This window comes from Sesamum indicum, linkage group LG12 (genome assembly GCF_026168435.1).
Source record: "Sesamum indicum cultivar Baizhima isolate 11 linkage group LG12, ASM2616843v1, whole genome shotgun sequence".
In the NCBI taxonomy this organism is placed as follows: Eukaryota; Viridiplantae; Streptophyta; class Magnoliopsida; order Lamiales; family Pedaliaceae; genus Sesamum; species Sesamum indicum.
Window position 1 is genome coordinate 16412343 of NC_142668.1, and position 27881 is coordinate 16440223.

At 37.2% G+C, this 27881-nt stretch overlaps 6 protein-coding genes and 1 non-coding gene across 7 annotated transcripts; 4 read left to right on the forward strand and 3 right to left on the reverse strand.

The window, feature by feature from the left end:
- Nucleotides 1-154: 154 nt before the first annotated feature.
- On the reverse strand, nucleotides 155-1037 carry LOC105175524 (uncharacterized). The gene has a single exon (XM_011097987.3). It carries the CDS (start codon nucleotides 974-976, stop codon nucleotides 461-463), a length of 516 nt encoding a protein of 171 aa, XP_011096289.1. The 5' UTR covers nucleotides 977-1037; the 3' UTR covers nucleotides 155-460.
- LOC105175525 (3',5'-bisphosphate nucleotidase AHL) lies at nucleotides 155-4963 on the reverse strand. Its single transcript, XM_011097988.3, has 3 exons — nucleotides 4424-4963; nucleotides 3033-3720; nucleotides 155-2758 (listed from the first exon to the last, which is right to left on the reverse strand). Exons 1-3 carry the CDS (start codon nucleotides 4815-4817, stop codon nucleotides 2455-2457), a joined length of 1386 nt encoding a protein of 461 aa, XP_011096290.1. The 5' UTR covers nucleotides 4818-4963; the 3' UTR covers nucleotides 155-2454.
- Nucleotides 4964-10694: 5731 nt separating this feature from the next.
- LOC105175640 (sphingolipid delta(4)-desaturase DES1-like) lies at nucleotides 10695-14155 on the forward strand. Its single transcript, XM_011098143.3, has 2 exons — nucleotides 10695-12400; nucleotides 12997-14155. The coding sequence occupies exons 1-2, from the start codon at nucleotides 12236-12238 to the stop codon at nucleotides 13828-13830; spliced, it is 999 nt and encodes a 332-aa protein (XP_011096445.2). The 5' UTR covers nucleotides 10695-12235; the 3' UTR covers nucleotides 13831-14155.
- Nucleotides 14156-14292: 137 nt separating this feature from the next.
- Nucleotides 14293-15820, reverse strand: LOC105175526 (tetraspanin-19). The gene is made up of 5 exons (XM_011097989.3): nucleotides 15440-15820; nucleotides 15150-15249; nucleotides 14970-15050; nucleotides 14768-14872; nucleotides 14293-14598 (listed from the first exon to the last, which is right to left on the reverse strand). Exons 1-5 carry the CDS (start codon nucleotides 15688-15690, stop codon nucleotides 14455-14457), a joined length of 681 nt encoding a protein of 226 aa, XP_011096291.1. The 5' UTR covers nucleotides 15691-15820; the 3' UTR covers nucleotides 14293-14454.
- Nucleotides 15821-15972: 152 nt separating this feature from the next.
- Nucleotides 15973-16045, forward strand: TRNAV-UAC (transfer RNA valine (anticodon UAC)). Its single transcript has one exon. It is a non-coding gene; the product is annotated as a tRNA-Val (tRNA).
- Nucleotides 16046-17696: 1651 nt separating this feature from the next.
- Nucleotides 17697-23279, forward strand: ALN (allantoinase). The gene is made up of 16 exons (XM_011097994.3): nucleotides 17697-18112; nucleotides 19128-19221; nucleotides 19345-19465; nucleotides 19688-19761; nucleotides 20199-20275; nucleotides 20592-20628; nucleotides 20706-20791; nucleotides 20979-21038; nucleotides 21270-21403; nucleotides 21539-21665; nucleotides 22006-22161; nucleotides 22230-22340; nucleotides 22469-22579; nucleotides 22648-22746; nucleotides 22832-22965; nucleotides 23058-23279. The coding sequence occupies exons 1-15, from the start codon at nucleotides 18029-18031 to the stop codon at nucleotides 22961-22963; spliced, it is 1503 nt and encodes a 500-aa protein (XP_011096296.1). The 5' UTR covers nucleotides 17697-18028; the 3' UTR covers nucleotides 22964-22965; nucleotides 23058-23279.
- LOC110013000 (DNA mismatch repair protein MutS, type 2) lies at nucleotides 23086-27855 on the forward strand. The gene is made up of 6 exons (XM_088876143.1): nucleotides 23086-23225; nucleotides 23660-24174; nucleotides 24310-25243; nucleotides 25346-25870; nucleotides 26712-27167; nucleotides 27433-27855. Exons 1-6 carry the CDS (start codon nucleotides 23157-23159, stop codon nucleotides 27751-27753), a joined length of 2820 nt encoding a protein of 939 aa, XP_088732269.1. The 5' UTR covers nucleotides 23086-23156; the 3' UTR covers nucleotides 27754-27855.
- Nucleotides 27856-27881: the final 26 nt, after the last annotated feature.

Consider the following 27881-nt stretch of genomic DNA (forward strand, 5'->3'; position numbering starts at 1 on the left):
AGTGGTATACAATTCACGAAGCGAGATTATGATAAGTTGATCGCGATTATCGTGGAATGGGTTGATAAAAAAATTGCATGAAACCCGCCCTCCCCAAACATGAAAAGCGGTTAAAACTGAAAACGAAGGTAGAGAAAGAAGAGAAACAACAAAATAAAGTGGAATAAGTGTTGATACTGATATAGGAATAGGATCATCATCATATTATTACAGCCCATGTTACAGGAACAGCTGTAGAACCCAAATTCTGCTGCATAAGATTGTTCATAGAACTAAACTCAAAGCAACATTTTTTACAGTGGAAAACTGGAAACCACATCCCCACATCTCACATCCTAACTTTTTTGTGTATATATAGAGAAAGAGAGAGAGACAGACAGAGCAGTACCGTAGTAGTAGTGGTAATGATGGAAACCATCACCATCTATATATAGATGTTCTTAAGAAGCCGATGAGCTCCTCAGCAGTAAGCAGTGCATTTCTTCTTGCAATCCATAGTGCACCCGCCACCTCCGCCGCCGTAACCGTACCCCTTGCCAGAGCGGCCGTAAGAGCTGAAACACCTGGCCGGACACGTCAGCTTCTTCTTGTAACACGGGCCCTTCTCACTGCACACAAAAGAAGTCCTTATTATGCCATGTTTAGAGTGGCCTCCAGACGGGCCCCCATACCCTGATCCATACCCTCCACCGAAACCCGGCCCAAACCCCGGTATGTTGAACCCGCCTCCGGGACCCAAGAATCCGCCAGGCCCAGCATCAGGTTGGGGTCGGGTTGCAAGGGAGAGGGTGGCGGAGATTAGGAAGAAGGAGAAGAGAAAAGTGAGAAGACTAGATGTCATGTTGTGATTAGTTTGGATAAGAGGGGAGGAGAGGAGTATAAGTAGAGAAGAAATAGGATGTGAAAAAGCATTTAAGAAGAGTGAGAAGGAAAAGTGGATGGAAGTTGAGAGGGAGTAGAGTACAGTACTTGGCATTTGTCAAGTAGGGGGGAAAGGGAGAGAGTAGGTAGGGCTGCAGTTATTGCGCACTCGCACAGCATAAAAAGTCTGCTACTCTGCAACTCTGGACTTCGGATGGATGGACACCTATTTTCAGATGCATAAACACTATTGTTTAAAACTTTTAATTGAGATAATTGCTTATGTGTGTGTGTGTATATATATATATGTAATTATGATATGGACACTGTTTTATGACTTTTTTCTTTGTGCGATGTTGGCGAAATGTGGAGAGTGGTCACAGAAAATGGTAGCATGTGACCACGGTAGACATTGAGATGTATTATTACAAATTTCAGTAATTTCAAGAAATCGTTTTCTTTTTCTGATGAAGCACTTGCATCATCTTGGCTGGCACCCAGTACAAGGTGCAGTTACCCAGTCAAAAGACTGTAAAATCTTGATCCCAGTTACTAAATACAGATAACATTCACCTCACATCAATTAATTTATAAGGTATTAGATATAATTGACATTTTTTAAAGTTTATTTTATCTTTACAAAAATTAATTTTAAAAAAAATAAAGAAATTTCTAAAATGACGGGATTGAATGGCTGCTGACAAGAAGCAGCTTTCTTCCTTGCTCACATGTTGATTTCATAAAACAATTTTCTTTTGGTATTACAATGTCGTTGAAAACTGAGACTTTATTCTCCAGTCAAGCTCTAACAACTGGAAGCAGGACTTGAAATCATGGTTAAGAATTCAGAAGACAAGGATATATGAAATCCCTGCACTTGTTTTCTTCCTAATAACTTAATCAGAAACTGAAAGTGAAGCAGCTGCGATGTAGGAGCACATGGAAAAAATATCCACTGGTAAGGAGATTTCGTGGCATTGAAGTCGGGGGGCCGACCACTTAGTTGATATTGGATGACAGGTTTGAATGCACATCCATTATTAATAAATTATACAACTTGCACAACGAGCATTTATTTTCCAGCACAAGTTCTCCGATTTCTAACGCGCTTACTTCTCATCAGATTTGAAAGGTCGACCTGTTCTCAATCGATGTTAGTTCATATCTCCAGGCAGCAAAGGGCTACCCACTGAACATGTTTGTCATTGTGGTCATGCAAACATGATAACGAATTCACCCACAACGAGAATCAAGAAACATGAACGACGATTGGCACCAAGACTTTCTACTTGTTCAACAGACGGGGCAGTGTCATGGTCCATGTTGAAGAACCCGTGTCTTCTAAGCTACAGCAGTTTTCAGGACCGAGTCTGCCTATTACTCAAACATCTTCCCAACGAAAAATTCCTTTACATTTTTCAGCACTCGGGAAATGCCAATTGCAAAGAGGAGAAGACTAATTAATAACTCATATTGCATGTCTTATTTTGGCAGATGATAACGATCATGTATTTGTTCTCTGCCCCATGTTATAATTATCACATATATACTGCAATATAACACCTGTAATGGTATGGTAATATACAGGAGAAATTAGAGGCTAGAAGAGTTCCAGCTAGCATCAACAGCCCCAAGGATCTTCTCATGTAAGCTAGCTCCAGAACAAGCAATGATACCTCGATCAAGATTTTCTAAGTACATACCTCTGGAAAAGCAGAGGGGGTGACCTCCAGCATCAGTTACCACACCACCCGCTTCCTGAATGATAACAACACCGGCTGCATGGTCCCATATCTTCTCCTTGTAACCAGCTCGTGCAAACTTCATGAATACTTCAGCGTCTCCCCGGGCTATGGCTGCATATTTCACCATGGAATACACACGTAGCGGTTGGTTCCTGCCAATTAATGCACATCTTGAGTTTTTCACTTAAACAAACTCAATTACATAGCAGGGATATCTCTGAGTACTTGAGATTTAAAAGAGTCATGTAGAATAAATCTTCTTTCCTGTGGATCTTTAGTGCTTCATGTTAGATATCCTGAAATAGTAGTTTAGATTGTTGGCATACTGCGATTAGATTAGAAGCAGGTTTAATGTATGTGGACTGAGAATGAAGTATATTGGACTTCATGTGCAAAACCGGAAAAAAGAAGTAAATATGTATTCACCTAAGTCCAACACTATGAGCTACTCCTGCAGTGAACGAATGGCTGGAATTTGCCTTCTCAACTGGTTCACAAAAGGTGGCCAATGCTGGGTTGTCAATGGTTGAGACTCTGATTTCTCTTGCAGAGTTTGGCCAAATAAACTTCTTGTCCTTCTGATGTAGTGGCTGCATCCAGGCTTTACCACTTCCTTTTCTTGCATAAATTATACAGCCTTTACCTGGAAATCCCAATGCTGGCGAGGCCAACTTGGATAGCATTCTGCGGTATCCATTACTGTAGCTCAGCCATTCCTTCTCCATTGGATAATTTGGGCATCCAAGAACTCCAAGAACAGGTTCACCATTCTCAACCAGAGCAAGAGCAATTGCGTATTGATCACCACGTACAAACCCCAATGTACCATCAACTGGATCCAGCACCCAAAATCTTCCACTCGGCCCACCAGTTGAGTTGCATCTACTGATGGCCTCTAGAACCTCTGAAGCACTCAAACCCGAGGAAGGCGCACTAAGACCAAAACAAGGTGCTTCTGCCAGACTCTCATTCACTGTCTTCACAACTGCTTCGAGTAAGCCAACTGTATCCGCCTTGGACAGCGCTTGAACATCTTCTTCAGCAACAATTGATACATTTTTACTCCCAAAAGCCTCTGTTAGCACCCAGCTCACAGTTGCTTGGACACTCCAATCTGCTTACAAGAAGCATTTGGAGCATTAGCCAACCCAACCTATGTCATACACACCTATTAGAGCTGGACGTTTTAGAAGAAACCAGACGCAATTCAAAAAGCTTCCTATCACTCACAACCTCATATCTGGGAGTTTTTTCAAGTTTCGTCAATGTGCACTAAGCACATAAAAAACCATTATAGAACATCAAATCATTACAAAGATCTTATAATTATGAGAATTCAACAACTTGACTAATTGTTCCTGCTAAGTCCAATGGAGAAAGCACTTTGTAGACGCTTGGTGGAGAATTGATTTCAGTTCATTAGCTCAAAAGGCATTTAGGGATATATTAAACAAAGATTAGTGCCCAAATCAATCATTCTCTAGTTTATAAATATTTCCTATCCGGTTTCTGGCGTGCTAATATAATGCATTGTCTTTCTCCACTTCCTAGTGGTAATGTACAGTATATACATGACCAAAACTAGTAATGCAGAATATCGTCTCTATATATTATAAATTCAAAGCTGGTCAAAAACGAACAGCGCCAAACACCACCAGAAAAGTAAAACAAGATTCATACAACCATCCAACTACAAGAACAATTAAACCAGAAATATTAACCGAATAATACGATTTTAAGAACAATTAAAAAGGAAAACAAAGACAGCCCATTTCAATAAAAGTAAAGAAAAGCAGAATGGTTAGTAAGAGAATTACCAGCAACCGTAACAGGAGAATTATCATCCTTGGATTGGACGTGGTCATTGCTTCTGGAGAGCAAGCTTTCTTGAACTCTCTGGCAGAGCAAAGACGCCATCTGCACGGCTTTCACTGCGACTTCCAACTCTTTCGAGTACTTCCCCAAGTCCATGTCGTCGAATTCCAATGCACTATTCCTGTAATAATCTTCAGTGGTAGAAGAAAAGGTCTGGTTACAGTTGCAAGATGAAGGGAAGACAAACGGGTAGTTACTTAACGTTGGGCGGAGGTTTGTGTGTGAAGGAGACGGGAAAATTCCCACATCCTGGGGAGCGTAAATGTTCTTTCTTGCAATCAACGAAGCGTGTGAGCGGAGAATTTGGGAGGCGAAATTCGGGCAAGAAATCGACATTTTAAAGAAAAAATCAGAACTGGGGCGGACCGCAGAGAAAAATCTCTTTTTTCTCGGGGACTTTTGCGTCTGATGGATGATGAATGGTGGTGATGATCTTTTTAGTCTTTTTCCTCTTTTGTTTTGATAATTGATAAGGGAGTGAGCGGTGATTTGGTTGGGTAAACACACCTTATTAATATAGCTGTCTATGTGTGCAATTATTTTAAGATATTAATAATAAATATGTTAGTTATTATTACGCGTAATTTTTGCAATCATATAAAAAATTATAATATAAAATGAAGAGAAAAAAAATTATCAAAAAAATATAAAATATAGCGAGGTGATAAAAAAGAACATAAGTATGTAAGAGAAACGAATCGTGAGGTGAAGTAAGAAAGAAAAAAATTATAATTATGAATTTATTAAAAATATGGAAGCTTGCAAGAAAAAATAAATATGGAGAATGTGAGAGATAAAATATTAATTATAATAGGATTGATTAAATTATGAAATTTTATGAGGACAAAAAATATGTAGAACATGAGAAAGAAAAATGAAGTAATGGGTTGAGATAAAATAATTAAAAAATATTACTATTACTATTATGGGCAATTTTATTTGAAATGATAAAATGGGATAATAAAAAACTGGTACGATCAATGATTTTTTTTTAATAATAGTATAGATATTTTAGTAAGAAAAAAAATATTAAAAATATAGAGATTATAAATAGTTATTGAGAGAAAAATAGGGAAGAAAAAGAAATATAGAAAGAATTCGAGGTTGAGGAAAGGGAAAAAAATTGTTGAAATAATTTAAAAAATAAAAAATGGTTGATTTAAAAAAAAACACAAGAAATACTTTTCAATTATAATAAGACACAAATACTTACAGAATTGGACACACTCGATTTGTGCGTACAATAAGAATGGTAATATATATTAATATAAAAATAAAAATTTTAAATTTATAAATAGTGGTTAATGATATTGTCACACTGATTTTTAAAAATGATCATAATACTCCTATTTAAATCATTTTAAAAATTAATGTATTTTTTTTTTATTTTTTTACAAAAGTCACTCCACTCCATTTTAACACCAATATATTAATTTATTTATAGTGTTGATAATATCTTAAATTAATTTTTTTTAAATGTAATTTGTTGATTTATATATTATATTTTTATTTATAATATATTTTAAAATATGAAAAATAAGCTATTATACGTCCAAAAAAAGAGATGTACTACGACAAATTACACGACAAATAATACATTAAAAAATGGAATATATTAGAAGTTTCACATTTGTCACACTAAATTGGTGGCTAAATTATTAAAGGAATATAGTATAAAATTTTACATTCTAGAGGTCAAAATTAGTTAACTTGGACTTAATATAATAGTGTAGAGAATAGATTATAGATATAGGTATTGTCTCATGTGCAAAGGTCGGGAGGTTGTAAACTAAGTTTGGTATGCAATTCTATTACATAAATAGCAACTTGGACTAAGATAAATGTTAGGTACCAATTTGTTTAGAGCAAAATTAGATGTCAAAATTGCATTTTTAAGTATAATTAATATTATATATTATGTAAAATACCCATAAAATAGATAATTTTGCACATTTGGTCCCATACTTTACAAAATTAACATTTTTGTCGTACAAGATTATGCAAGAATTCTATTAAACTAAATTTGTGAGATTTTGGGATGGTATTTGCAATATTTTTAATTCTGTAAAGTCAGATATGTTAAATCTATACAAAATTATGAAAATAGATAATAGAAAGTTGAAGTATACATGAAATGGGTGATTGTGATTGGACATGAATTCAAAGTGTGCACGAGAGAGGACCACTAATTTTCATGGTAGGAGTCACAGTCAGGTCAAGGTTTTTCACTTGTTGATCTTAGATTCTTTATTGGGCTGAAATTAATGAATTTCCAAACCCAAAACTAAAGCGGCCCAGACCAGCCCATGTAGTTCATTCTCCACTCTTTTTGTAATCTATAATTCAAGTAGAGCCTAATATGTCGGGGATTTTGAATTCCACTCATATAAATAATAATTATAATCAATATAGTTAATTATATTAATATATCAAATAATATAATAAATTAATTATGTGAAAAATAAAAAAAAATCTTAAGTTGGGGTTTGGCTAGGAGTGGCAACGAGGCAGGTCGAGGGTGTGTTTGGGTGGAGCCAGACCAGTCCCACCAACTTTGGGAAGGATCCGGGACCAGTCCCATCTCGGTACAAAAGAGCGGGTCTAACTCAATGGACCCAATTATATTTTTATTTTTTATTTATTGTATAAATATTAAAAAAAAATTCAACATATCAATTACAAATAAATTTATTTCTCAAATATTCAAGTCCAAAAATAAATTCTCAAATCAAAATAAATACAACATCATCATTCATCTTCTTTCTTGTCAAGAATTGTGAGATAATTTTTCAATTTTTCAACTGTTAAATAAGTACCTAACAATAAACAAATAAGAAATTTAATATTTTATTAATATAATAAAGTCAAAAAAATAATTATAATTTTACTTACCATTTAACTCATTCCACAACCAATGATGAAAATACACTAATATTTTCTTTTAAATCCAAACCCGCCCCATTAAGAATAAATTCAAGGGTAGATTCTATCAGATACAGATCTAATTGACACCCCTAACTTTGGGCACATACACAATTGCCATCAAATTAAAGTAACCAATAGAAAGAGATGGAAAAACTCCGGACCCACCAACTACATAATTGGAGGGAGAAAAATAGAATAAAATAAAATGCTCTGCACCTTCTGTAAAGGACAAGGACAGAATCACAAAATGTCAGTCACGTGTGTTATATGCCAACTTGTCACGTGCGACGGAATCAAAACAAATCCCACACGTTGCTCATGTTCCCCGCCCTCTAAATGACCTTATTAACCCCGAAACTTTTCTCAATTTACTCACTATCCTTGAGCTCAAATAATAATGATAAAAATAAAAAAGTAGTTGGGCATCAAATCAAGGTCAGGAAATATTTGAACCATATTAAAGTGGCTTTTAGAGAGGCTGCACTTGTTATTTTGGGTGTATAATGACCAAATTTAAATTTAATACGCTAAGATAGCATATGGAATACTAATCCAAATTATCCGATTCGATTCAATAAAAATCAAACAAAATCCTATTCAGTTTGATTTGTAATTAAACCATTTTTTTAAAAAGATAATACTACATAATTATACATAAATATATAATATCTATGCTTTTTTAAAAAACAATCAAAATTCAGTACAGTATTGTATATCAATAACAAATACAAAAATTCACTACAATTGGTTATTGAAATTTTTGAATTCGATTCGACATGATTGATTTGTCGAGTGTGTATATCCCTACACATGATATACGGATTGTGTAGACTAAATTAATTAAGAATATTCTATCATGGAATTTCCATTAATTCAAAATACATAAATAACGTCTCTGTCAAATTGGTGTGTGGATTCTTTAGACAATGGGGATAAGAGCTGCACCAAGTTAAGCAAATGCGTATTTAGATTCGAAATCTTTGTGTTGCTTTCATTCGTTAATAGGTTTGCTTGGTGGCTAAGTACTGCTGAGTAAGCAATATTTTAATTATGAGGCAGCGCATAATAGATTTCCTTTACAGCAGCATCATGTGTGTTTTTATTAATTATAACAACTGTTTCCGGATTCCACAGCCAAAAATCCAAGATTAATGTTGTGCTTTTTGAGGTTCCTTTTGTGAAATTTCTGTTAATTAATCCAGTTTGTTATTAGTCGTGTTAGGTAAATATAGCAGCGTTCTTGAGGAATTTTTAAGTGTTTATGGATCGAGTTTTTATCAAATAAGCCCCCATCACATTTCTTAAACCGCAAATATTATATTTTGACTTCCCGAGTATTATTTTCTTGAAATATTATTAAAAAGATTATTATACATATATTTAAATATATTAAATCTAACCAAAGATAAGTGCATTTAGATTTGAATGATGGATGAATGCATTGCACGGCGAAGGGGAAGACAGGAAGGACTAATAATGTACGATCCTGTTGGAAAGGGCATCTTATCTTAACCAAAAATGATAATCAAAAGGAGAGGGAGAGAGAGAGAGAAACAAGCCATGTGGGTTTTGTGTCAGTACCATGTGATTATTGTGTGAATATATGCTTACATTTTGTACATGCATTCGTACATTCACCACATTTTTACTTTATTGTTTTTTTTCCTGGAGGGCAATTATTTCATGGGTTGCTTGAATTGCAGGGAGCCCATCATACCTACGCCGTGTTTACTAATTTGTATGGGATAAAGACCATTTAGATTAAATTAAAATTATTTTGCTAATATGGTAGCTTAGGATTAAGTCCTAACTTGTTTACTTTTTTTTTTTTATTATTTCAAATAATATGATTGATTATTTTAACCTAATAAAAGATAATCATTTGTCAAATACCAATTTTCTCTATTTTTTTAAATTAATTTTCTAGTAAAATTTTTATGTTTTCTTAGCAATTTACTAGGAATTTTTTAGATTCTATACTTTTTTCAAAATAATTTTTACAATTTGGGTATTAAGACATTTATTTTATAGTGGTTATGAATAATTACCATCCCAAATATTACTCTAATTTAATGATATTCTTTACTTATTTTCGATTAAAGAGATTCATAGTGGAATAAAGAAATATTTGACCCTATTCAAAATAAACGATTATTAGTTTAATTTTTAAAAACAAATTAAAAATAATAATTTTCTTTTAGTGTTTCAGTTTCTAAACTATTTAAATTATACCCATTTAAGCCTAATATCAGTGACCCATACCCTCTTCAACAATTTATTAATAAAATTATAATATTAAACAATTTTTTCAAAATTTTAACTTTTTTTCCCACTTTTTATTTTTATTTTTAAACACTCCCTACTTATTTTTATGTTGTTCTACTTCTACTTAAATTTCTTGAAACTTTAGTGGGAACCTTAAATAGCTGAAACCGCTCCTCGTACTCCTACAAAGCCCAACCGCCCATGCAGCCAATATCAGGGTTAGAAAAAGGGAAGGTCTGTGACCCTCAGACCCTACATAATTAATGCCGTATAGTGTGAACAAGCGGCTATTTTCATAATGCAAAGACGTGTGAACATAGTAGAGGTCAAGATTTGGTCAATCCCCTCCACCTCAAATCTCATAATTTTATTGCTCCCAATTCCTAAACTAAGTTTATTTATTTTTATAAACTTGTATTTCCAAATTCCACGTATGAACAATTTCCCTTTCCGGACAATTAAGATAAATAAACACGGAACAAAAATATTATATATTAAGATTTATTATTTATAATATCATATTTCACATTGATTATGAACTGATAATATAAGTATTAAGTGTAGTTTTCGAATTTAAAGACAATTCTTGCTGGTAGACACAAACATAATATTATTGGGCACAAAAAAATATTGCAATCTGATAAGCATGGTTATTAGTTTATTGCAATTATGAAGCACTAACCGCCTCCTCCGACAATAATTGAGGAACAAAAGCCAAATCCGGATACATGGAATCTTATAAAACTATGGTCAGAATTCAATGTATGAGCTATTAATTCCTGCAACAACATTAATTAGATCCGACACACTTGTGAATTTGAGACATAAAGATGAGATGCAGGCATAAAGCCACCGTGGCCCCCTCCCTGCCATGCCCACTTATAGAATTATCCCACGTGATCTTTTTATGCTGGTCAATTTAGGTGTAGAATTAAATAATAATTAATCATTATTATTACCACTCTACCAACTGGTGGGGGGGGGGGGGGGGGGATCATAATACAAGCATCTTTTTTTCATTCTTTAGTGCCCTCCACAAGGTGAGTGTTCTCACTACGGAAAAAGTGGTAGTTGTGAGCAACTCCAGGGGCATTTTCGGAACTGAGTGCCTATATATAATGTGGTTGCGTCGTATTTGTTATCCAAGTCACTAGCAGAAATCGAAGTGAAAGAGATTTGCGACTTTTAACTTAAGTTTTTGAAGAGGTAATCGATTTGATTTGAAGAAAATTTGAGTTGGTGAGATGGAAGGAGGACGCAGAGAGATGATGAACTTCAACAGGGGGAATTCGTGGAAGAGGATGGAGTACGGGCGTCCGATTCCGAAGAGGGGGCAAGTGAAGGCGGCGATTGTGTCGGGATTGGCCCACTCTTTGTCTTCTATCTTCTCCGCCGGTTCTCGCTCGCACTCCTGAGGTGTTGTGATTTTGAATGGTGCTCTGAGTCTGGGTACCAAAGATCAGAATGAAGAAAAAAAAATTCCCAAAATTTGGCAATTTTTAAGAGTTTGAGCCGATTTTTGGAGGATGTGGTGATGAGTGATGTGAAGTTTGGTTTTCTTTTTTTCTTTTCCCCCTTCTAAAGTCGCTGATCCTTTGTACAGTTTTAGGCAGTTAAAGTAAGATTTTGAGGGTTGAGTTGTTGTTCCCTGGTGTTTTTTAACTTAATCGAGATATTGATGAGTTTTCTGTCTCCTGTTTCCCGATATACTTCTTTTTTCTGCGCTACGAAAATTTAAGATGAGCTTTGGACTAACCAGAAAGAGGAAAAAGGAAAGAGAGAAAGGGGGACGACCTTTTGAAGTCCATTCCAGTCATATGTAGTAGTTGTATGGCTGGGGAGCTATCTGTTCCTAAACTTTATCATCATCTCATTAGCAACCATAAATTTTGATCAAGAAATTAGAATTACGAGTGATGAATGTGAACTTGAACTTCAATGCACAATCAATCCCTCTTCATAATTATTATTTCATTTAGAAAAGGGAAAGCGACATTCCAAATTCTGGAAGTTGGTGGGCGATACCTGCCGGACTATAATGGACCTCTTGCTCAGGGCCAGTACAAATATTGGGTTCTGAACGACTTTTTCTCTTAAGCCCAATGGCTTTAATGTGACTTCATTTTGTTATAGTAGTCAAAGTTATCACTTATTAGGCCCAATAGTGAATTGATTTCAATTATATTATTAATTTTGATAATCAACCATTAATATATGAATTCTTGCGGCGGACCGCCGTTCTTGGCGAGTCACGTGGCCTCACACAGGGAACATACCGCCTCCCCCGATCCCATGCTCAGCTGTAAGACCGCCATCCTTTCGATGAAGAAACATGGTCCATTCATGATAACCCCAAACTATCCATCATATTCGGACCAGATTCAGAGGCAACCCGTTAATCTAGCAGGACTGCAGTTGACAATATACTGATTTTCATCTGCATAAATCCCCCCAGACAACACAGCATCAAGAATATCTCTTAGGAGAAAGTAAAAAAATACACAACTTATTACAGTGAAAAAACAGGGGGGGAGAGGGAGAGGGAGAGAGAGGAGAGCGGAGAAATGGGGTACAGAGGGAAAGAGAATGGAGAAGAGGAGGGCGTAATGGGTACAGATTTTTTCTGGTCATACACAGATGAGCCACACGCCTCTCGCAGAAGACAGATCCTCTCTCAATACCCTCAAATCAGACAACTCTTTGGCCCTGACCCCTTTGCTTTCCTCAAGGTAACTACTTTCATCTTCCTACAATTCTCAAATGGTCGCCTTAGATTTTCAAAATTCATTGTTTTCATCACATCAGTGTTTCTTATTTGTTTCTCGTCTTTTGGTTTTGGAGACCCGTGATGATAGTAATATACTCTTGTAATTGGGTCTCTTTCTGTTGTTTTTGTGTTCCCACATTTTTGTTTCTTGCTGTTTTCCTAGTAATGGGGTCAAAGATTTAATCTTATTGCACAATTGGTCTGTCTCTGATGCTTCCGCTGAGCTACTGTTTGATTGGTAAAGTCAAGATATCCAATTTTACTGCTAGTTTCTATGTTGTTTGTTCACATGTTGTATTTTAGGCCGGGTTTAACGGTGGCGAGAGTTTCCATTTTCTTTTCAGACAAAATCCTGTTTTCTTGTTCAATTTTTTGTGAAAATATGGTTTTATATTTGACGTCAACATGATTGCTGATCTTCCTCCGCATTGTAATGCTATGGCCTCGTTACACATTTGGGAAGTGGAATTCATAGTTGAACATTGCAGGGTTGATCATTAATTGAAATAAAGTATGGGATTTTCAATTGTTTATTCATCGTCGTTTCTTGAATTGCAGATCGCCGCAGTTGTATTGCTTCAGCTATGGACCGCAACTTTCCTCTACAATGCATCTTGGTTGAATATATTAATAGTGGCTTATTTTTTCGGCTCTTTTCTGAATCACAATCTTTTCTTGGCTATTCATGAGCTTAGTCACAACCTAGCCTTCTCAACTCCAGTCAACAACCGATGGCTAGGAATATTTGCTAACCTTCCCATTGGGGTTCCCATGTCCGTCACCTTCCAAAAGTATCATCTCGAACACCACCGGTTCCAAGGTGTGGACGGAGTTGATATGGACGTTCCTAGTCTCACTGAAGCCAAGCTTGTGAGAAATGTCATCACGAAATCAATATGGGTCGTACTCCAACTATTCTTTTATGCACTCCGGCCCCTCTTTCTAAAGCCAAAACCTCCCGGCCTATGGGAGTTCATTAATTTTATCATCCAACTGGCCCTTGATGCTGCATTGGTTTATTTCTGGAGCTGGAAGTCTTTTGGTTATTTGATTCTGTCTACCTTTGTTGGAGGGGGGATGCACCCGATGGCCGGCCACTTTATCTCAGAACACTACGTTTTCAGTCCAGATCAAGAGACCTACTCTTACTACGGTCCTCTGAATCTGATGACATGGAGCGTAGGCTACCACAACGAGCACCACGATTTCCCAAGAATACCTGGGAGCAAGCTTCACAAGGTTAAGGAGATTGCACCCGAATTTTATGACCATTTGGATTCGTATAGATCTTGGAGCCAGGTCATCTACATGTATATCATGGACAGAACAATCGGCCCTTTTAGCCGGATGAAGAGGAATATATCAACAAAGTCGACAAATAAATCTGAATAGGTGCTCTGCGGTGCAAGTTTATCTAATCCCTCTTGCCCTCATTTTTACTAGTTTACTACGAGTGATTTCATTTTTTATACTCTCATTTGTTTTTGTCATTTTAGATGATTAGTTTGTATATGGTGCCAATTAATTTTCATTGTTTAGACGTGTGGATCTTATTTGTTTCTTGTTGAGACAAATAGAGTCAAATCGAATGTTTTTCCCATAAACATGGGTCATTTTTTTGGGGTTAATTACAAGTACACAGTTACTAGGAATTATTCGGGCAGAATGTAGATACTGCACTCGTTTACATTAGGCAAGATAGTAATAATTTCTTCTGCGTTTTTGGGTTCTCGATTGACCTTTCCTGCCATGAATAGCTGCTGTTGCTTATAATATGCCTTGTTATGCTATTTGGGTCACTTCTCCAGCTCACAGAAACAAGTTCTTTTCAGACAAAAATACTAGAAACCAAAATGATACCACAAGCAAATTGTATTATTAAAAGTGAGATCAGTTATCACGCTTTAGAACAGCATATCACAGTATGAAAATTTAGTATCAGTAATTTGTCGAAAATCCCCAAGAACAAGTAGATGCAAATTTATCCCAGGATTTCACCTTCTGGCTGAGATTACTTCAGATGATGTAAGCATCGACTGACGCACGGGCCAAAAGTGGAAGTGGTTGTCGCGAATCCCTGTCTTCCGTTTCACCGTCGTAGCCATCAACCTCGTTTGTTTCATGAGTCCTCAGAATTGTGGCTAAGAGGACACAAACACCCTGCATTTTTCGGAGAATTTCATTGTAATACTATAGGTTATCAAACATGCTCTAGCGAAAATAAAATGACAACAAAAAATGTCTGCCTGATTTTGCCAGTAAGAAAACTATATCATGACATCCTCATTACTTCAGGGCATAACATAATTCGATCAATCGGTCATGATACCTGGACTAGAAAAATCGACCAGATAACCCATCTCCAGATGGAATCATTTGATTTGACAAAATCATTGAACTCATCAATCCTGTCGAATAGATTTTCTGGTAGCTCCTGACAAGACAAACACGAGCAGTCAGAGAAGCTGAAGATGAAGAATTAAGAGGTCTGGAAATGGAACAAGCGTGTCTTTATTCAGCATCACGAGTACCTTTTCCCAGTTAGGATTCAGAAACAAATCTGCCATGATCACAATCTCTGACAGGAACAGCAGCAGAACGACACTTATATACTGTGGTTGGTGTTAAGGCAATCAAAGGTACATATATAGTGCAAGAAAACACTAGCGGAGTGGAAACACAACATGAGTAAAAGGGCGATGGTTGGATACGCAAGAGAGGCAAGGAACGTTAGCTGTTTTTGCAGCAATGTGGCCTAGGCAGGTGGTTGCGCACAAAGCAATGCCGACAACAACGAAAGCATGAAAGAACCTGCACAAGCATCAAGAACGAGATAAAATTAGAAAGGAAGAAGAATAAGGGATTAGCACTTACACATGCACTCAAACTGAAATAGGATGAAAAATTCTCTCATGGGCACCATGCAAGAATCGAGCTAACCCCTTTACATATATATGTCTACAACATGTAACATTATAATCAAGAATGAGAATAAGTTTACCATGGAATAGAAATATGGTGAGAAGACGAGCCATTTTCATCCGTTTGCCAAACTCGGATCATTAGAACACCGTATACGATTATGGCAATGCCCCCCAGCCCCATGCTGGAATTGTAGAATTTGAGGGCTAACTTGAGCCAATTCGTAACCATTTGAGCCAGCTGCTTAATTGTTGCTGTTCTGTTACGGGCTTTTGCAGTTTGCTCCGTTTGTAATACCTTGGAAGTGTTTGCAAGAGTCAGCACATGCATTTATGTTTCTTGTTGTTGAGTAATGATGGGAGGATTTACTAGGTATGGATATTTATTTGAAACAAGAGATTGAATGGATGAAAGAGTGAGGAAATTTCCCAGAAATTACTAGCGTGCGTTTGTATGTGGCGGACGAAAGGTGATTTCAACTCTAAAGTGGCAACAGAAGCATAGCTGGTAGCACATGATAGAGACAGCAAAGCTGATTTATATGTATGTAATAAATAAAAAATGTGAGTGTCAATTGATGCTGTGGTGTAATAAAAAATGTGAGTGTCAATTGATGCTGTGGTGTAGTGGTTATCACGTTAGTCTTACACACTAAAGGTCCCCAGTTCGATCCTGGGCAGCATCATTTTTCATTGGTATCATATTTTTATTTTATCAGGAGGTTCTTGCTGAAAATATCTATTACCAGCAAGAGCTATTTGGGTTTGGGCTCCGAATCACTACATACAGGCCCGGTAATATGGCCTTTTTATGATTCGAATCCCATCTAAAGTTAATATTTTTATATCCATAGTGAATAATTTTATGAAAAGAAGTTCTTTTCATTTTAATATTATGAAATTATTTTTCATAATTAAAGAAATTGAGAACTTATTCCGGCCCATTAATAAGTATGATACTATGGATCCTAATCCCTTAAAAATGTGAACTTTTAATATTAAATAATTTTTAATATATGGATATAATTGTTTATTGATTTGTTGGTTTTGGTGGTTCCTCATCTAGGTCGTTAAAATGGGTCGGGTCGTGAACTATTGATAGTTGTAGATCGGGTCGTTGACGATCCAAAAGCTCCCTGTTATGTGAATTTTGAGAACAAAGAAACATGTTAGGCCTGATGTGAAGCCTCCAACTAAGGCCCGTGATGCTTACGTTAGAATAAGTGGAGTGAAAAACGATTTGAAAGGCTTTAATGCGGTCGAAAGAGTATTAAATACACATACTATAAACGTTTATGATTGCAATATTTATAGTTTTTCATACTATATTGGGTTGCTTCACGTGGCAATATCTGAAAGAATACCTGTCAGAAGATCCAACGGATAATAATCTGGGTATGGATCTCAGGTCGAACTGGTCGGGTCAATTCAACGTCCCGACCAAATAATTAGCACGCGGATCTTTTTCTTTTTTTGTTATTTGTCTGAAATTGAGGGGTATTTTTGCCATTCTTTATCGGGGGTTAGTACCCCTGTCAGTCCCCACTAGGAAGTGTTGATTGGAGCAAAGCAACGCAACAGAGAAAAAAAGGTTTCCGCCATGCCGTCACGTGAACTGTAGTCTGTACTGTGTGAACCCAATTAGCACTTGGTTGGCCTATTCCAAACTATGCGCACGCCGTCGTTTTAATTATTAACAATAACAATACAGTAGTATACTAATGCTAGTGGTTGGCGGGAATTCCCTGCTCCCTCATGTCCACTTAACTAAAGGTAGCTACTGATACTGTAATTAGATGAAATGGGACATGAATCATGATCCACTAATATTCACTACTTCCCATTTCAACCTCTTTTCTAATTCTCAATCACTCCACATTACCTTTTCTTATTAAATTCAATTATTTTGTACCAAAATCGCAAATTGTATTTATTCTCCCACATAACAACGAGTCTACACTTTTGATCATTCGTTTTACACAATTTTTTAAAAAAAATTATTGAAAAATATATGTTTTAAAATTCATATAAATCGAATAACTAAAAATGTTGACCTCTGTCGCGTGTGGAATTAAAAATATATTTTTATAAATATTCTGACAAAAAATGAATTTAAAATTGGGGACGGATCCACTGCACGGATACTAATAACAAACGTCGTAATCAGCACCAACCAGTGGAATCTGGTATTTTAAAGAAATGTGGGGTCATCTTTGTCTTAGTTGCCACTGGAATCTTGCAATTATTTGGTTATAAACAAAGGTAAGGTGGTAAGATAAGGTCGATGATGGCTGTCACGGGGTACAACTTGTGTGCAATCTAATTGGTTGGTGACACAGTGGCTTACAACTATGGCGAAGATAAGCGAACCGGTCGAGCCAGTCTTGAACCGCACAATCTTTATTGGTTCCATGAAATTTGGAGTTGCTATTATTGGTTCATATTTTCTTTCCTTTTATTTTTGCGTATAGAGGTTGGAAAATAGCAGTACATATATGTAAACACACAGGTCGATGCGTTGAATGACAGAAAACTACCAAAGTAATAAGACAAGAGTGAGAGTGAGGGTGAGAGCGAGAGGGAGTGGAAGGGTGAGTGTGTGTGTGTGTGTGTGTGTGTGTGTGTGTGTGTGAGAGAGAGAGAGAGAGAGAGAAAGCGTGGCGGAGAACATGAAGTCTGGAAAGTTGAGACTTCTTGCTCTTCTGCCAGTTCTTGCATCTCTTATCCTACTGTATTTCGATATCTTTCCGCAGGTTTGTAGCTTTGATTTCTGTTTTCAAGGCCCATGTTTTCTTTTCTTGTTTTCTTGGAAAATCTTGGGTTTTCCATTAATGGGAAAAGCTGTTTCGCCATGGTTTCTTGGGTATACACGATTCAAGAAAATTGGGCTATACAAATATTGATATCGTTTTCTTGGATTGATTTGTGGTTACCCAATAATCCAAGATCATCGAGAGTTTGGTTTTCCTTCACCAGATGAATATGAATGTATGTTATTCTTGAAATTCTTGGATATGCACGACCAAGAATATTCATCTGATTTCTTGGTTAATTGATGATTCAAGATCATCAAGATTTTGCTTTCCCCAGCACCACATGAATATGCATATGCTTTTCTTGAAATTCTTGGATACCCTTTCTCCCAAATCGGAGTAATCTTTCACGAGTTTTGTGCTTTAGCAACACGCAGCGTCGTCTCTGTCAGTGTATCGTGCATGCATGTCCGAAATCTATTTTGAGTATAGTGTTTTCTCGAGTTCTTGATTTCCAGAAAAAAAGATTTTCCAAGAATATCATCACGGTTTGATTTTTGGCCCCCTGTGAGTTTCTATGCCTTTTGCACTTGTAAATTTGATACTAATTTCTGATCTTTGTTGTGCTACGTGACTGGATTGTGTCTTGGTGAAATAATTTCAAGAATACTGAAAGCGGATTGTTTCTTGGTGAAATAATTTCAAGTATACTGAAAGCGGTGGCCATTCAATTAACCTCCCATTGATTGAATTAAAGGGCATGAAAATAATTATGCTTCACATACAGCGAATTCCACGAGAAAAAAATCAAAGATTCTTGGGTCTGATGGGAGAGAAGAATCAAGGCTAAAGAATAAATGATTTTGAAACAGCTTCCCTCTCAGATTGTTGTTTTCTAAAATTTTTTAACCCTCCTCAAGAAGAACTCAACACCACAAATTCCTTCCTATATTGTTCTCAAAGCACTGCCCTTTCAATGTTATTGCTCAGAGTGGATAAATGCTTCTTCTGGCAGTCTTACAGGACCAGGTGCAGCCTTATAGAGTACAGACACTATTGGATAGCTAGCAAGCGTATTGTGACACCAAGTGCGATCATTTCTGGTGCAGGTCAGTCTATTGATATTGTTTCCTTCTTCTTTGGCTAATGTTATTAAGCAGCAGCTTTATGTCATTAATTTAGTTTTAGTTGGCTTGATCATAATCTATTTCTTGAATGTGGATTATGAACAGTTGAAGTAAAAGGAGGCAAGATCAAATCCATTGTTGAGGGAGATGATTGGCGTGCGAATACCTGGAGTAAGCAAGTAATTGATTATGGGGAGGCTGTTATTATGCCCGGATTGATTGATGTGTAAGATTTAAAACTGTTTCCTTCTACCTGTTTACCTTTTACGATCTCTTTTTACAATATCGATGATTAGGGAACTAACTCAATTAAGAATTTTCCTAGTTTGAGTAAAAAAGCTGAGGTCCCTTTTATTTTAGAAAAAGAAAAATTCACCCTTGCCCCCTTTAATGAATGATACTTTCTTAAAGATTTTGAGAGAAAGAAAATTTGTTCTGTGCATGGCAGGCACACACATCTTGACGATCCTGGAAGAACAGAATGGGAAGGATTTCCTTCAGGGACAAGAGCAGCTGCTGCTGGTAGGTAGATATTAAGTAGATTATTGGTTTTCTTTCCAGCTCTTCATTCTGGTTGGCTACTTAATTTTGTGACTGGTCACACATTGATATGGAAAAAATAAGTTGTCCATACGACTCTAACATCCAATCATGTCTGTGCCTTCTACTTTCTTATCTTTCGTGTTTCAAATTTACTCGTCAATACACCCAGGACAGATTAGACTGATGTAGAAGTTCTGTAGAATCAAGTTCGGGACCCAGTTTCCAAATACGAATCATCAGCTGCTTTGCCCTGCTGTTTCATTGTGAATAGAACATATATGTGTTTACTGTTGCCATTCTTCTTAATGAGTCAAGTCACTACATACACCTGGAGGTGTTTAAATGACATGGCTTTTAGATGCCTATGTTCCTAATTTCTTGTGAAATGAACTATTTATTTCACTATGCTTTTGCAGGTGGGATCACAACATTGATTGACATGCCTTTGAATAATTTTCCTTCCACAGTTTCAGAAGAGACACTCAAACTTAAGGTACAGTATGGCGATTTTATTCGAATTCCTCCAACTGGAGCCTTTACCCAACTTCATAATTGGCTTCTGGTTTTACTCATTTGCAATGACTCACTCTTTTAGCAGTTATCCTCATTCTGAATCAGTTGAAGTTCTCTGCTAAAACTTGTAGAGGATAACAAAGAAGGCATGGTTTTATGCCTTATAGTTAATGTATATTAGCTGTCACTCTGTCTTTTTCTTAGGTGTCGTGGTTGATCACCAATGGTCATTACCTATTTATATTTGATTGTTGCCCACTCTGACTTTGTCCTTTCCATTTTGCTCATGAATTCAGACAAAAGCTGCTCAAGGGAGGATTTTTGTCGATGTTGGTATGCTGTTTCTACTTACTACAATTGACTTTGGCATATTAATTTTAGTACGCACTATTGATTCTTTTCCTGACCAGGTTTCTGGGGAGGTCTGGTGCCGGAAAATGCATTTAATGCAACTGCTTTGGAGCGTCTTCTTGAGGCTGGAGCACTTGGCCTGAAGGTTCACTCAAACACTAATTATAAATAAATACGCTGTTACCACTAATATACTTATGAAAATGTTCACTTTTATGATGAGGCCACAACCAAAGATGTTTGATCAGAGTATACTGTCATATACTTCAGCTTTTACTGTCCAATTTGTACTTCATGAATGCCATCTGACGTTTTATGTTCGTGTTCTATAGTCCTTCATGTGTCCTTCAGGAATCAACGACTTTCCCATGACAAATTCCAGCCACATAAAGGTAACCAGATGGCTATTTTTCTACCATCAGATAAAAGTTAATGGATCCTTCAATTACTTTGTACACATATGATATTGAAATTCTTTGAGATATCTCTCATGCAAGTGGTACTCAATATATGTAGCTTACACTGCATGTAACATCATGCCATCAGGTATTATATATGAGCATGTATGATGCTCGTTTCCCTCCATTAATATGATAAGGTCTGATATATGTAGCTTTCTGTAGGAAGGGCTCTCAGTACTGGCAAAATATAAAAGGCCATTGCTTGTACATGCTGAGATTCAACCAGAAGCCGAAGACGACCTTGCTGGCAATCCTAGATCTTATTCCACTTATCTTAAGAGTAGGCCTGCGTCATGGTGAGATCTGAGTTTATATTGTGTTGAAGGCATTGTTTTTTGGTATACTTAGCCCCAAATTAGGAGGATGAGCTCAAGACTTAGCTAATGTCAACCATGGCAAGTCTTTTGTGATAGCATTTGCTTTTTATTCAGGGAACAAGCAGCAATAAAAGAGCTCTTAACAGTAACCAAAGACACTAGGGCCGGAGGTTCTTCTGAAGGAGCTCATCTTCACATTGTTCACTTAGCTGACGCCAGATCTTCTTTACAACTTATAAAGGTTTTTTCTCCATCTGCTTGTTGGAATTGACTTATTGATATGTCATTTGTGTATTTGCTCATGGAAGCCAAAGTTGAAGAAAAAGTTCGGAAACTAATCCTAAAGGAAATGTGATTCATCTAAATAATAATCTTCTATTTGTGAATTGACACCTAAACAAACATTTAACTGGGACATGTACTGGTTTATTGTGCTGAGAAATGATAGAAAGAACTCATTACATACTCTGAAGCCTGCTTGATTCTTGAATTTCAGATACTAATGTTTTAAGAGGTATGACTTTATTATAGTAATATTCATTTTTTCTCATCCCTTTTAAGAGTGAAATTTACATTTCTAGGAAGCTAAGAGTAGCGGTGATAGGATTACAGTTGAAACATGCCCCCACTATTTGGCCTTTTCAGCTGAAGAAATCCAAGATGGAGATACACGCTTCAAGTGTGCTCCACCAATCCGTGATGCAGATAATAAAGAAAAACTCTGGGCTGCTTTGATGGTAATATCAAGTTTGGTAGTTCTTTTTACACTATTAAACATCTTCAAATTTTCACTATTATGTTTCAGGATGGCGACATCGATATGTTGAGCTCCGATCACTCACCCTCAGCTCCCCAACTTAAGCTCTTCAATGAGGGCAATTTCCTCAAGGCATGGGGTGGCATATCCTCTCTGCAGGTGCAGCACAACCACTTGCTAATCATTCCAGGCCAATTAATTAATATCTAATTTTTCTTGGTCAATGTAAATTCTTGTTGAGCTGTTTCTACTGAATCCTAATCATTATCATCATTAAATTCTTGCAGTTTGTTCTGCCTGTAACATGGTCATATGGACGTAAACACGGAATCAGCCTCCATCAATTAGTTTCATGGTGGAGTGAGAAGCCTGCAAAGCTTGCTGGCCAAGATCTAAAGGTAATAACAAAGTTCTTATGCTGGAGTCGATAGTGTCAGGCTTAATATGAACTTTGTTGCTATTGCAGGGTGCCATTGTAACAGGAAATCATGCTGATATCGTCGTCTGGGAACCTGAAGTTGAATTTGAACTTGATGATAATCATCCCGTATTCCTTAAGCATCCGGTCTGCATATTTCTGGCTTCATTTTTTAACTCGTTTTTTTTTCTCAACTCTCCATTCACTCATTCAATTCTACTTGTGAATGCAGAATATTTCAGCGTACATGGGATCAAAACTCTCTGGAAAGGTTTTAGCAACGTTTGTTAGCGGTAACCTTGTCTACCAAGAGGGGGGGAAGCATGCCCCTGTTGCTTGTGGTGTCCCAATCTTGGCCAAATGAAGGTATAACAGAATACATCTTCTTGCTTTTGCTAACTTCACCTTATTGAAATCTTCTCATCGTTTCTTCCTCTTTTTGTTTTTCCCTGTACCAGGTTTTCATGTTAGATGGCTGAAAAGATTGTTTAGCAGCTGCCGGAATAATGTATTAGGACTCTGCTCACAATCCTGCTTGTGAATTTCTAGAATTGTTGATGAAGGCTGAAGTGTACATAATGAATTGCAGCCCAAAAGATGTATCGAAGTTTCATGAACGACTAGATGTAATTGACATTCGGGTCTTGAATGAGCAAGTTTTTCCATTCAAATTCCATTAATGTGATGAATTGAATAGAAGGCTAAATAATGTAGCTTTTCTTTGCTTTGTTTACTTTTGCCTAATAACTGATTCATCCCTCCCTCCCCACCATTCTCCTCAAACTAACTCAAGAACTTGGATTTTGAGTAAAAAGAACACCTCAATATGCGTGAGTTCTTGATAATCTGTAATTCATGATTGATTGCTTATTATAACTATGTTTCTAGTTGTCGATTATTGGTTGATCTCTGGAAAATTATGCCATGGATGGTTCATGTTTGAGTTGAAATTGATGGGCTTTCCAGAAGTTGTTTCACGTGCACGTTTTCAAAAGTCGCGATTTTAGAGTAATGTTGAGCTGAATTTTCGCACCAATTCTTCTCTTCTCCTTCTGGATAGGGAAAGGAATTCAAATCTTGCGACTGTCCTTCCATGAAACTCGGCCACAGCCTCCTCATCTCCAACACATCTCCGCCGCATCGTATACTCTCCCGCCACACCACCACATCCTACGTTGTCCTTTCCGCTGAGCCGCTGACCGAGCGAGTCAAACTCGCTGAGTCACTCCAAGCCGAGACTCTCAAAATCCTGGAATGGCCCGCAGTATGCCGCCAGCTCTCCGCCTTCACCTCCACCTCTATGGGCCTCAGAGCGGCTCAATCTGCAAGTATTCCCTTGGGACAAAGCCCAAGCGAAAGCCGGCGTCTCCTCGCCCAGACCTCCGCGGCCGTGGCAATCTCTCAGCCGTTGGATTTTTCGGGAATCGAAGATGTCTCGCGGATTATTGAAGTGTCCCTTGCAGGTGAAATGCTCTCGATAGGCGAGCTTTGTTCGGTACGTAGGACTCTAAGATCGGCTAGATCATTGATCGAACAGTTGGAGGAGATTTCTTCGCGCAGTAACTCGTCCGACAGGTTTGTGGTATTGCTTGATCCTTATTATTGATTCAGTATGTCGAAAGGGAAAAGAATTTTATAAAAATTGGTGCAAATTCCCTGGTTAGCAAGTAATTGGCTGTTTCTTAGTTTTTTTTTTGTGTCTTCATACAGGTATTCTGCGCTGCTAGAAATTCTTCAAAACTGCGATTTTCTGATGGAATTGGAACAAAAGATAGAATTTTGCTTGGATTGTAATTTTTCAGTAGTCCTTGACCGAGCTAGTGAAGACCTGGAAATAATAAGGGCAGAAAGGAAAACGAACATGGAAAATTTAGAGGCAATGCTGAAGCAGGTCTCAGCAAAAATCTTTCAGGCTGGCGGAGTTGATAGACCTCTGGTTACCAAACGCAGATCAAGGATGTGTGTGGCTATCAGAACCACACATAGATCATTACTTCCTAATGGAGTAGTATTAGACTCCAGCAGCTCTGGAGCAACCTACTTTATGGAACCGAGAGAGGCAATTGACATGAATAATCTGGAAGTTAGGCTATCAAATTCTGAAAAGGTAGAGGAGCAAGCCATATTAAGTTTTCTTAGCGCCGAAATTGCAAAATCTAGTAGACAGATCAAGCATTTGTTAGATAGAGTATTGGAAGTAGATCTTGCATTTGCAAGAGCTGCTCATGCTCGGTGGATGAATGGGGTATATCCGAATTTCAGTTCAGCAAGTTGTGAGTACTCTGAGCATAGTTCTTTCGCAGTAGATGTAAATAGTATCCAACATCCGTTGCTGCTTGAGTCTTCACTGAGGAAACCTTTTGATCTTTCAACGTCTAGGAGTTCATGTTCTTCAGAAGCTGACATCAGAGAATCTGATACAGTGCCTGGTGCTTTTATTTCTCCAGTGCCTGTTGACATTAAAATTGGAGATGGAGTACGAGTGGTTGTAATCTCAGGACCTAATACAGGAGGCAAAACTGCTTCCATGAAAACTCTAGGGTTGGCTTCTATAATGTTGAAAGCTGGTATGTACCTCCCTGCACAAAAGCATCCACAGGTTCCTTGGTTTGATCTTGTTCTTGCAGATATAGGCGATCATCAGGTAATCGATTTTGTCACCACTCCCTCATTTGCTGTTTCCTTACTTGACCCTAACATGGTGTTGAACACATATTGATGTAAAAATTCTCTTGTCCTATTGAAGTCTCTAGAACAAAGTCTTTCAACCTTTAGTGGACATATATCACGAATTTGTAAAATCCTGAAAGTGGCTTCTGAAAGATCTCTTGTCCTTCTTGATGAAATTGGAAGTGGAACTGATCCTTCAGAAGGTGTGGCTCTCTCAGCCAGCATATTGCAATATCTCAAGGATAGAGTAAAGTTGGCTGTTGTGACAACCCACTATGCGGATTTAACTCGTTTAAAAGAAAAAGATGCACGGTTTGAGAATGCGGCTATGGAGTTTTCCCTGGAGAGTCTGCAGCCTACATATCGGATTCTTTGGGGAAGCATGGGTGAATCAAATGCACTAAGTATTGCCAGAACCATCGGCTTTGATGGAAAAATAATTGAGCGGGCACAATCTTGGGTAAAGAAGCTAACACCAGAAAAGATGCAGAAGTTTAATAGTTTGCTCTATCAGTCTCTAGCTGAAGAGAGAAATAAACTAGAAATTCAGGCAGAAAGAGCCGCCACTCTTTGTTCAGACATAATGAAACTTTATCACGAGGTAAGACTTCCAAAATTTTGTGGAAAATTGAATTCTCGTTATTATTTTGAACACATATACATCAAGATCTTAAGTTCAATTCTTGGTCCCAAAGGATCTGGGGTTATTTGAGGTGTCTTGGCCCCATTACTGCTAGGGTATGTTGTGTTTTCTTATATGAGATTTGTACTTGGCTTAGCACTGAACTATGTATTTAGTTTTTCTGTTGTTAAAGTTTTGAAGACTACTTCCTAATCATGCCTATTGAAGCGATATTTATTGCATGCTTGTATTAGTTGAGTTAGGAATGAAGAGCTCAGTTCCAGTCAAACTGTTTCATCAAAATGAGCCTGCATTTGTCCTGACAACTCGATTAACTTAGCTATTCCAAACATTTCCTACACGCTGAAGAGCTCCAAAAGTTACTGAAACGGTAGATAAGTATGCACATGCATTTTATTCCGACAGAAACTAATTCTTATTACTTTCTGGCCCAAGCTTCCATTTTATTTATATTTTTGTTCCATGTATGGGTGATAATGTGACCGGTTGTTCAGACTGTCATGTACAATTATTTTCCAGCCCTCTAGAGTGGAGCGGTGTCACTGAGGTAATTCCATAAACAATGATCTCCATAACCAACTCTCACACAACTTGTGATGTGATAAATTGATAATCTAAGGCTGCCTATGACTAGGTGGATATTAGGCTTGGAACCTTCTATTTGAGCTTAACAAGAGCAGGTGATGGGAGGAGGGCACTTGTGCTGGAATAATTATTCACCTTCATAGTACCCAGTTTTACAATCACAATATTTCATGCTTTTTTTAATGTTTAATTTTGCTCTCTCCCCCTACTGAAGATTCATGAAGAGGCAGATGATCTTGATGTGCGTGAAGCAGCTCTTAAGGCAAAGGAAACCCAACTGATTCAACAGGAGCTGAAGGTTGTGAAGGCTGAGATTGATACTATAGTACAAGAGTTTGAGAAGCAATTAAGAAATAGCAGCCCAGATCACTTAAATATGCTTTTGAAGAAATCGGAATCTGCCATAACATCCATTATTCAAGCTCATCAGCCTCCAGGTGATTTTCCTGTTGATAGAACTGCCAGTAGTTCCCATATGCTTCAGATTGGAGAGAGAGTCCTTATAAAGGGTTTAGGGAATAAGTTGGCTACTGTAGTTGAAGCTCCATCTGATGATAACACAGTCCTTGTTCAATACGGAAAAATCAGAGTCCGTTTGAACTTAAACAGTATTAGTCCACAGGCAGATGGTAATGGTGCAACGGTGTCAGCCCCACGATCAAGAAGAAAGGTATGTTGTGCACGGTAACTGAACCTTGGCAATCACAGAAATTGTCTACCAACAACCATAAAAACATATTTTTCTCCAGAAAAAAGGTGCACTATGTGGATGCAAATTTTAACCATACATCAACATATAACTTATAGTGCATTATGAGGGTGTTTGCTCTTTGTATTCAGCACAGAATTAATGTAAATTGATTTCCTAATGTCATGTTAATTTATGGCAATATGGAGACTTGTAAAGGCTTGTTGTAATTGAATTAATATTGTAGGGTCAAGGGATGAAGAGACTCAAGAATCTGAGAAGTCTTTCAGAAACCACGAAAGATGATGAGGTTTCCTATGGCCCGGCAGTACAGACATCAAAAAACACTCTGGACTTGCGGGGCATGCGACTCGAGGAAGCTACTCTCCATGTAAATATGGCTATCAATGCCAGAGGGTCTAAGTCAGTTCTTTTCATTATACACGGAATGGGCACTGGAGTTTTGAAGGAGCGTGTGCTTGAACTACTAAGAAACCATCCACGCATTGCAAAGTTTGAACAGGAAAGCCCAATGAATTATGGTTGTACAGTAGCCTATATCAAGTGAACGTGTGATTGTATCAGCTATCAAGAAGGCAGTGATATTCTTTGAATTTTGTGAAAGGCATGAATATATTCTATTTTAATGTATAGTTTAAATGATGAGTTATTTCCTTGAAGACCATAAAAAAAAAT

Bases quoted from the DNA above. Each gene is read 5' to 3' on its own strand.
- LOC105175640 (XM_011098143.3), top strand. From the start codon at position 12,236: ATGGGGTACAGAGGGAAAGAGAATGGAGAAGAGGAGGGCGTAATGGGT. The intron at 12,401-12,996 runs GTAACTACTTTC...CTTGAATTGCAG, and splicing joins ACCCCTTTGCTTTCCTCAAG to ATCGCCGCAGTTGTATTGCT.
- LOC110013000 (XM_088876143.1), top strand. From the start codon at position 23,157: ATGAAGGCTGAAGTGTACATAATGAATTGCAGCCCAAAAGATGTATCG. The intron at 25,871-26,711 runs GTAAGACTTCCA...CCCCTACTGAAG, and splicing joins TAATGAAACTTTATCACGAG to ATTCATGAAGAGGCAGATGA. The intron at 27,168-27,432 runs GTATGTTGTGCA...TTAATATTGTAG, and splicing joins CCCCACGATCAAGAAGAAAG to GGTCAAGGGATGAAGAGACT.
- LOC105175525 (XM_011097988.3), bottom strand. From the start codon at position 4,817: ATGTCGATTTCTTGCCCGAATTTCGCCTCCCAAATTCTCCGCTCACAC. The intron at 3,721-4,423 runs GTAATTCTCTTA...TCTTGTAAGCAG, and splicing joins TTCTCCTGTTACGGTTGCTG to ATTGGAGTGTCCAAGCAACT. The intron at 2,759-3,032 runs GTGAATACATAT...ATTAATTGGCAG, and splicing joins GCTCATAGTGTTGGACTTAG to GAACCAACCGCTACGTGTGT.
- LOC105175526 (XM_011097989.3), bottom strand. From the start codon at position 15,690: ATGCATGTGCTGACTCTTGCAAACACTTCCAAGGTATTACAAACGGAG. The intron at 15,051-15,149 runs GTATCCAACCAT...CACCAACCACAG, and splicing joins ACGTTCCTTGCCTCTCTTGC to TATATAAGTGTCGTTCTGCT. The intron at 14,873-14,969 runs GTACTCGTGATG...TTGTCTTGTCAG, and splicing joins TGAATCCTAACTGGGAAAAG to GAGCTACCAGAAAATCTATT.
- LOC105175524 (XM_011097987.3), bottom strand. From the start codon at position 976: ATGCCAAGTACTGTACTCTACTCCCTCTCAACTTCCATCCACTTTTCC.
- ALN (XM_011097994.3), top strand. From the start codon at position 18,029: ATGAAGTCTGGAAAGTTGAGACTTCTTGCTCTTCTGCCAGTTCTTGCA. The intron at 18,113-19,127 runs GTTTGTAGCTTT...TTCTTCTGGCAG, and splicing joins ATTTCGATATCTTTCCGCAG to TCTTACAGGACCAGGTGCAG. The intron at 22,580-22,647 runs GTAATAACAAAG...TTGCTATTGCAG, and splicing joins TTGCTGGCCAAGATCTAAAG to GGTGCCATTGTAACAGGAAA.